We start from the raw sequence: 9,492 nt of genomic DNA, 5'->3' as shown, positions 1-9,492 counted from the left end.
TACTCGTTTAGAGGAACAGGCGAAACGTGAGCTACACTTATAAAGAACAGCTAAATATTGCCTATTGGGAGAAAAACGGGTACCCACTTCAATACCAGGGCCAATATATACAAATATTGCCAAAAGACAAGTTTGACAAGGGAATACTGACGAAACATGATTCCTGAAGAGGCTTCTGCAATAAAGAGGACTACAGATTAAAGATAATTCCTGAACAGGTTTCTGCAATAAAGGGGACGACTACAGAAGAAAAATGACTCCTAAACAAGCTTCTGCAATTGAAGAGAAATTTTCGTACATGTATTGCCCTCCTTCAACTTAGGCTGAGTTCAAACAGTCGAGTTCCCAAGTCCAGCTCTGAGTCTTCATGTTGACAGAGAAGTAACACCCTGACTGCTATGGCTAAATGATTCAAACCCCATGAAGGCTTGAAAATGGAATGTCCCATCTAGAATCCAAACTTCATGAGAAATAGCTAATTCTTTGAATTCCAAGCACGGTGGCGGTTCCCATATCTAAGGCTCGAACATTTCTGTTTTCTACTGTAATCTACAGTTATTAGGATAGAGAATAAATAGATACCGGAAGTGATACGACATATTAAGGAGGGAAAACGATCCATAAAAATCGACAAGAAGCGGGAAGCAGGACAAGTTTATAAGATGATTGATCATGACTCCGTAAGTATAGTGGAACAGAAAAATTAACAAATTAATAAAACAAGAACATAAAAAAAAGAGTGAAAATAAAGTTATATTATCGAAAAGAAAAAACATAAATGTTCTCAAGACGAAAAAAAAACAGTATTTACATCAAAGATTATGCATAATGGTACATCTGGAGATTCAACAATCGTCCACGCAATAAAAAATGGCTTCCAAACTTATGAAACTAAGTGGAAATTTCAGTGGATGCAATTATGTTCTTCGGGTATTTAGTATTGACCCTTTTCAATTTGAACGTCCTAATTAACATGACTCTCGAATCCACATAAGGGACCTCTGTCTCGATTTGGTGCTTGTTTGGATCATAGTTGCCAAAAGTGGGTTTAAACCCAATTTCGAGAAGCTGGGAGAGTCAGATTTTTCATCTCTGAATTGTTTTTTTTTCCCTAATTTTTAGGATCAAAACTAAGTTAAAAGCAAGGTCAGTCATTCGTTAGACTCTCATGGGGTCTCAATCTCCCGCTTAAGTCAAAGCATGCATAAGCTTTAAAGATGCGAACACTATTTTTAAAGAAAAGATGCCTCTTAATTTTTACAGAAGCAAGGTTTTATTAGCCTTCCTGTTTTTTCTTTCCTTTATTTGATGACACTTTTTATTTATTTATTTATTTATTTATGGGTACGTCCGCTTCACATCGGGTCAGATCTAAATGTTAACTAGTTTGCAAACCCTATTTTTCGAAACCACCCAACTAGTGCAACATTCAACATTCATATACAATCGGGCCCGAAAGGATAATAATCGGATATCATACCCAATTCAAGTTCAGTTACAAACCCAAGCAAAGCTCGGGTAATTGGATCATCTGGTTAAATATATAGATCTGAAATCAAACCAGTAATTGGATATATTCTACTGATTTTTCTACGTCCCTAACTTCACAAGTAAGTGAAATTTTTGAAAAACTCAAAACTGCAAGAGGGCTGCTTCTGAGTAAGTAGCTCTGAAAGAATAAAAAAGAAGGAAGAAGAGGGTACTTGTTCCCCGGCAGACTTTTCAAGGTATAGTTACTGGTCATGCCTATCCAAGGTTGGCATCGGACCAAGTGTGGACTCAATTAGTTAATTGTGACGCGTGCTATCGGTAGGGGCGAAGCTAGGATTTTTTCTAGGGTCGGGTCAAGACGATTCGCGAGTCGGGTCAGGATCGGCCCAAGAGGAGCGACGAGGAGCGATCGGTCGGGCTAAACTAAAAAAATTTGATTTTTTTGAATGTAAAAAAAAAAAATTTCCTGCGCTCACTCGAGCCACAGCCCGGGCGGCCCCCCTCCCTCCGCCCCTAGCCACCGGCGGCCCCCCTCCCTCCGCCCCTAGCCACCGGCCCTGTTAATAATTAGGCTGGGCCGGACCGGATGTTCATCGAGTATCAAACTTTCTTGCTTGGGATAATACTTATTATTATTTTTTCAAACCACACCAGGCCAAGTTTGTTTTCAACTCAACCCACGCCCATTTTTATAATAGTTTGCCAAGGGAGACTTTGAGGAGAAAAACGAAAAGTTCGATGCCAGATATTGACATGACTCTGTAGTATTGGGACAAAAGGAACTAGAAGACTTTTTTCCTGGTCAAGGATGAGCGAGAGATCATGCAATATGATTTATTAAATATGAAACCCTTAGCATAGCCCACTTTGGCTTGACCAAAGAATCTTATACGCACAAAAAATTTTAATTATCAATTCAGCATCTTACCTCCAAATAAAATGTGCAAGAAAGTCTCTAACGCATCCCTGAAAGTTTCAGTGCAATAGATTTATAGCGGTAAAATATATTCACCGCTATATGACCGACCAAAAGGAAAGAAGTTTCAGCAATGGTGATGCAGTACACGTCAGTAAATGCTTTCCATTCACTGATATTTTATCTGAACCGTCGGTAAAGACGAACGTCTGCTAACACGATCGACTTTTCCACACGTCAGTAAATAGCCGTGATTTTGTAGGGAAGACTGTTACAAAGATAACCCAGCTCTACACTACACGGTATGTGGGTACATTCTAATGGTGAAAGGTTAGTATATTAATTACAAATGAAAAATTTTGAGAAAAAGAACCATATTTGCACACATAACATAAAAAAGGCCTGTACATGGCTTTTGTTATATAGCATGAGGAAGAAGCCGTCATATCTTGGCCATTATCATGCTACATTTCGCAGGGAGTTGTGTGTGCCATAATTGCACATTCGCCGTCGTACTCTCATTCTGTCAACTTCTTGGTTCAGCCTGGTTGGACTAAATTTGACTTTTGGTTGCGATGGAACAGATGAATCCTCTCTAGTGGTAGAGAAGCCAAAAGTCCAGGTTAAGCTCAGTCATTTCAAATTACGAATAGATGAGTGTTAACTGGTTGGGAAATGCTAATATAGTAACTATTATGTAGCAAAAAAAATTTAAATTTTAGCAATCCGTCAACATTCAACATCGGATAGGATTGTGTCATACATATAATATTTAATTAAACCCAATTTGAATATGTTTCTTCTACCAACATATTTTATAGCTTCCTATACATTGTCTAATATCATGCTAAATTGTGTTATATGTCGATGTGTCTATATATATAAGAGTCACAAAAAATAAGCTCAAGCTGGATTTTTGTAAATCGGTCGGTTTCAGCCAATTTCTCAATCCTGATTAGGAGTTAAAGGACGTTAAGTCTTTCAAATTAAGGTTTAAAAAATGAATCCCTGAAAGTGCATTAATTCAATTTACCTTTTAAAGAAAAAGAAGAATGACACAAAGATAAGGAATTACAGGCACCATAGGTTTAGCTTAGAAATGTTGCCACCGTCGAATTCGTTAAAAGAGATGTTGGTTAAAGTGGATTCGTATTATAAGTCAAATGCAACTAGAAAAGGTTTATTACAAAATCCAATTAAATGCAACTCAAGAACATTCACATCAGATTTTCCTGTGAAATTTTGTAATTAGAACCCAAGTTTTGATTGGTTCTAACCACATTCAGGTTCTTCTTTTTTTGACAAATTTAAAGTGATCCGAGTTAATTCCGACTTACCAACTGACTCATTAAGATGGCTTCAAACAATTTAGTTTGTCAGGTCGCTTGTGTCCCCAACAATTTGAAACTACTAATTTAGTTTTATAATTGTTAAATTACTAACGCCATTGCTAGGAGAAAGTGAAACCCTTGCAGAGGTAGAATGTAACTGGCTGAGCTGAGTTAGCTGAGGAATTGATAAGCATAATTTCATTCGTGAGGCAATTCTCACATGACTACCAAAGGGACATCTTCTCTTTGTTTAGTTGTTTAGATGAAGCCGAAAACCTTAACAGGGGATATACTCATAGACTTGCACAAGCATTTTCCATGTAGAGAGAAGTTTCTTTTGTAGGAGGCGTTTGATGGATTAGAATTTTGATTATGAAATAGCTTTCGACAATCACAATTCGACGACTGAAAAAAAGGGGAGGAGTTATCAACGACACCTAATCCAGCTCCACCATGTCAATTTCCGTGTATGGCCAACGAGTGAAGCCCTTGCTTTTCTGAGTTTCCATACCACGATCATGATCATGAAAAAAATGGCGGTATACACCGTACAAGTGCCGAGCGAAAGGTATTCGCCACTCGCCAGACGAAGAGGAAGGAACCACTATCATGATTAAGGGTGGTACAGCAGTGCACCGTACACCTGCGGAGCGAAAGCTCCTCGCCTGCCAAAAATAAATAGGCGCGCCAATTCTTCTTTTCTTCCTCTACCTCTTCCTCCTCCTCCTCCACCCCTGCCGACATGAGAAACAATTGCTCGGGAAAGGCGAGGGCTACACGCCGCCGAAATATCGGAGTTCAATGCTGTTTTCCAGGGGCTGCTAAGAAGAAGCAGTGCGGATGTTCATGGAAGAAGCCACAATTCTTCAAAGTCTTGATTGAAGATTTTCGCGAGAGCTTGGTGATTGTCTTGCTATTCGTTCATCTCGTTTACTAATTTACTCCCCATTTCTGGATTGCCTCCTCCTATCTGCTTTTATCTCTCTTTCGTTTCTACTTTTGTCTCCTTTCTTGTCCTCGTTTTTTAGCTTTCTTTGCTATTATTTGCTTCTCAGTATTATGTATTAACTATTATGGTCCGTCACATTATGAATGTGTTTTTCTTTTCCTTGTGTGAGTTTTATTCTTCAAGCACTATGATAATCTCCCATGCTCTCTCTTCTTGAATTTCTTTCATCAAATTTACGTAGAACAAGGCGAGCTTGGGCGGCCTCCAACCCCATCCTCAAATATTGGAAACTAAATTTATCCATTAATATTTTAAAAATTCTAATCTGGCCCCGGTAGGAATTTGAACAATTTAATGGGCTTCTGTAATCGAATTTCAAAAACTTCATTAATCTGATTGATCTTTTGGTTCATTGTGCCTCCAAAAATTTTGGAAAACTTAATGCGCCCTTTCAAGTATTTTCAATTTTTTTTTGGTTGATGCCATTTTAGGGCATCAACATGATCTTGGGTCTTTGAGGACACAGAATACACTTCATTCATTATTTTGCATAATTGATTACTAAATTCCGGAAAACAGCTGCATGGAGGGTAAGCCTCCAACTTTTGTTACCAGAAAAATGGGAGATATTTTCACAACTTTCGAGATGTTTAAACGAAATGCTTCATTAACAAGTGTAACCCTTTATCGGCTTTGGGTTCTTTTCAGTATCAAACACTTTATCTTTGATAAGCAACACTTTATCGCCTTTGGGTTCTTTTCAGCATTCTTTTTTGCTTCTCTCTTTTGTGTCTTGTTGTCTTTATTAAATTATTTATATAAGACTGTTTTGTGAGCCATTTTGTATTCTTGGTTGGTAATTGAATTAGGCAATTTGTCGGTTGTGGGCATAAGAGGAACAGCCATTATTGTTTTCGGCAACATGACAAAAATGTTTCTTCCAGATCTTGCTGTGTGACACATTCTGTGTGGATAGTCACTTGTGTTTATTTTTTGGTTGTCGAAATAGTTTTTGTTTAGCATTTAAGGAGAAAAGATATGAAAACAAAGTCATTATTCACATACACAAAACACCCACATTTATACACATACGCTGAGGAACACTCTTTCATTTTGTTCTTTCATGGAAACTTTTTTAGCATTTATTTAAGGCAGAGATAAGAAGTGTAATAGTAGAGAAATTTGACAATTGAAAGGCATATATTACGTATGTACATATTTTTTAGATATTTTGATTATATATTTGTGTTTTTGTGTGTATGTGTATTATGGTTTGTCTGTGGATAACTCGGCCCCCCAAGCAAGAAATCCTTGCTCCACCCGTGCCTAGAATAGAGTTTCAGTTCGGTCGGTGTGCTACTAGTTCCATTCCAGGAGATTATAAAGCTTTCTAGTTATTTCTTCGCAGCAAATTCCACCTGCATTTTTGAAGCATCTGAGAGTTGGTGAATCTGGAGCAGCCATTGTCAAAGACCACGCTGGTAGATCTTGGGATATAAAATTGTTGAGGATGGGTGACCATATAATATTCGAGGAGGGATGGATGAAATTTGTTGAGGAGAATGGCTTAGACACAAGTGACTTTTTGGTTTTCCGATATGATGGAGAGTTGCATTTTACAGTCACCATCTTCAACAGAAGCTGTGTGGAGAAGTCTCCTGCAACTCCCACTGTGGATGTGATTGCTGCTGAAGACCATTTGCAGTCCGTTGATGTCGACATGGAAGAAAAATGCACAACAACTCCCACTGCGGATGTGATTGCTGATGAAGACCATTTGCAATCTGCTGACGTGGACATGGAAAAAAAATGCACAAGAACGAAAGCGTGGGATGCTGCATCTTCACTAAAGACTACTAATCCGACATTCAAGAAGATGGTGGCAGAAAGCGACTCATATCGTATGGTAAGCGTCTATTCATGTGGCTGTCTTCTTTCAATTTCATTTTGGTAAGCATTCACTGCACTTACACAGTCATGGTGATGGTCTTCTTCTTCCGTCGCTCCTGTTGTGGGAATGCTTACAGTTGCTTTCTTATGCTCATCATCAATTTAACCAGGAATTTTGTCTACCATTTCCGATTATCTATGCCTTTTTTTTTCTTGATCAAATGATCTGTAAACTACTGTTGTATATTCTTTCTTTTATCAGCGTATTCCAGCTGACGCTCCAAATGGAAGTGTGCCAAAGAAGACTTGTGAGGTGAAGCTTGAGGATCCTGATGGTAGGCAATGGCCCGTTAAAATCCTGATATGGATCAGCTCCAATAAAGCTCATTCCTTGCCTCGTATGGAAAGATCACTGAGTTCTGGGTGGCACAACTTCTTTGAAGCACATTGCCTGAAGAAACGAGATGTCTGTGTTTTTGAATTTGTAGCACGAAAGAAGCTATTCAATGTCCATATTTTTCGGGACGGAACATAATGAACATTTGTATGCAAGCTAATTGACAGAATGATGGGAATGACGATCGTATATCCGTGGAGCGTTGCCAGTGGTTATGTTCAATTGCTATCTAAAAGACATTGTTATTATCTATGGATTTTTGCCATTGAATATGTTCAAATGCTGTTTATGTGATACAGGTCTGTGTTTCCAAGTATTTTTCTTCCGATTGTTTCAAATGATAAACATTAATCTTCACCTAGCACTTTCATATTATTATAAAATTTAACATATTTACAGGATGTAAGCAGAAGCAACTCGAGAAAGAGTTCTTAATTCCCACATGCATCATCTTAGCGATGCAAACAAAAATAACTCGAGAAAGTAGTCCTTAAATCCCACATGATTAGTATGGGATTTAGGAACAGCTATTCTCTGTTTACATCCTTAGTGTTTTTAAGTATATATGTACAATTTTATAAAAATATGAAAATGCCAGGTGAAAGATGCTAGGTGCCAATTAGTGTTTATCATTTGAAACAATCGACCAGTATGAAGAAAAGTATTTGGCAACAAGGATCTGCTTCTTTATATAGGGTCATTCGAACTCGAACGACGTTCGAACATATCCATTTGTTGTTCATATGCATTGACGGTCTTACCATTTTCCTTGAGACTATGCGCAGCATCATTACCTTCATCTATTTGCGTCTTGTTTTAAAACTGGATGGAGTGAATATTGCTTTGGAGAAGAAGTCGGTGATCCTTTTCCATCATCCAAAAGCTTTCATTGGGACACAAGTTTTCTTCAGCAAGCACCTCTCTAATACCATGTTGAAAAAAAATAAAAGAAGCAAAACGAAATGGTTGTTTCCATTAATCATTTATCGTTTTTTTTCACCATGGAAGGCTCAGCCTTGATATCCAAGGAGATAAAGTCCCTCACAGATATAGGGGATGTTACCAATGGTCATTGCTCCTTGATTTTAGGAGCTTTTACAACAGTTCTGATGTTCTTCACTATTTGTTTCTTTGTTTCTATTATTTGCTGTGTTATCAGGATCAATAACAGGTCCACGCATATCTATAACTGCTCCATACCTATCAGTAATAACTTTCTTGATCTTCACTGAATCATTTCATGGAAGGTTCGGATTCTTATCTCCAAAAATTCAGTGGCAAAAATCCATAGATAATATCAATGTGTGGATGTATCATTGGCAACGCTCCGTGGATGTATTCACATACAAGTTGTGCATGAGTTAGCGTGCTGGCATTTCTGTTTTCTTCCAGAGCATAGGGATGATATTTTTACATAAAACATGTAAAACTTGACATTGTCAGAATCCGAGTCTCGGAAATTTCTTCTACCGGCAGCATTGCACCTTGGACCTCTAATATTGGGATCTGAATCCATAATGATTTCAACATCTCCATTTTCCATTCATGCCTAAACACATAACCCGCTCGAATATGAGGACGCTTTTGAGAAATGCATGGGGAAATATTCTTCGTTACGCAATAGTTAATGTGTTTAAGCTGCATTCGGAGGCCGCAATTCCTTTCGATCTTTCCCACCATTGGACGAGGGAGAAAAAGATTCTAATTGTACCAGAGAAGGTTTATAGATATGCTCTTTTGCTGCTCTGTCCTTTGATTTCTCCTTTAGATTTGGAAATAGTTTTACATCATTTTGAATGCCTCAATATGACTGCTATTCCCAATAGTTGCCATATTTGATGTATCTGCATTTCGTTAGCGCTGGTTCATCGGAATATGTTCAGATTCGATCGTCTTCCGATATGCATGGAGTTTATTTGCAGAGACATCGACGGAATTTCAACGCTCTCTATTTTGGTTTTTGTCGTTGAGTTTGTAGCAGAAGTTTAACTCGAAGTTCTTGCTTTCAATCTTTTTTATTATCAGGAAAAATACAAGTGTATGTCATATGATTCAGAAAGAAATTTGCTTCTGACATGGTGTTATCGTAAAAGTTTGTCCTATCATAATTTTCATGGTGTTCGACTGCATCTCCGTGCAGTCTGGAATCCTGACGGCCATTTGATCTTGCAATGTGAACTGGAGGCAGCTTTTCGTGTTCTGTGAGACTGTGACAGATGATGCATGTGAGAAAATGCTCTAGCGCAAGAGACTGAGAGAGGCAGAAGCAGAGGTGGAGGGTGGTAGGACAGAGTTGTCTGGCTGCCCCTTTCCTCCTGAGCTGTAAGAACAAAGCACAGACAGTAGAGAGGGGAAGATCGAACCCAAGGTGAAGGTCGCTTCGACCTCCTCCTCCTCTGAAACCCAACTTGGAAGCTTGCCAGCCTCAGAATCTCGAGACTAGACGGCAAAGATGCAAAACCGCCGTTGTTCCGCAGAGCTTAAGGTGGAGCTACTGTGCGAAGGATGTTCAAGGACT

At 38.5% G+C, this 9,492-nt stretch overlaps 1 protein-coding gene across 1 annotated transcript; it reads left to right on the top strand.

Moving 5' to 3' along the window:
- The first annotated feature begins 4,111 nt into the window (after positions 1-4,111).
- LOC116264689 (B3 domain-containing protein Os01g0723500-like) lies at positions 4,112-7,239 on the top strand. The gene is made up of 3 exons (XM_031645036.2): positions 4,112-4,639; positions 6,096-6,593; positions 6,840-7,239. The coding sequence occupies exons 1-3, from the start codon at positions 4,481-4,483 to the stop codon at positions 7,110-7,112; spliced, it is 930 nt and encodes a 309-aa protein (XP_031500896.1). The 5' UTR covers positions 4,112-4,480; the 3' UTR covers positions 7,113-7,239.
- Positions 7,240-9,492: the final 2,253 nt, after the last annotated feature.

The sequence above is a fragment of the Nymphaea colorata genome, chromosome 11 (assembly GCF_008831285.2).
Source record: "Nymphaea colorata isolate Beijing-Zhang1983 chromosome 11, ASM883128v2, whole genome shotgun sequence".
NCBI lineage: Eukaryota > Viridiplantae > Streptophyta > Magnoliopsida > Nymphaeales > Nymphaeaceae > Nymphaea > Nymphaea colorata.
Note: the sequence above shows the minus strand (reverse complement) of the source record. Positions and strands in the feature narration are given on the sequence as shown.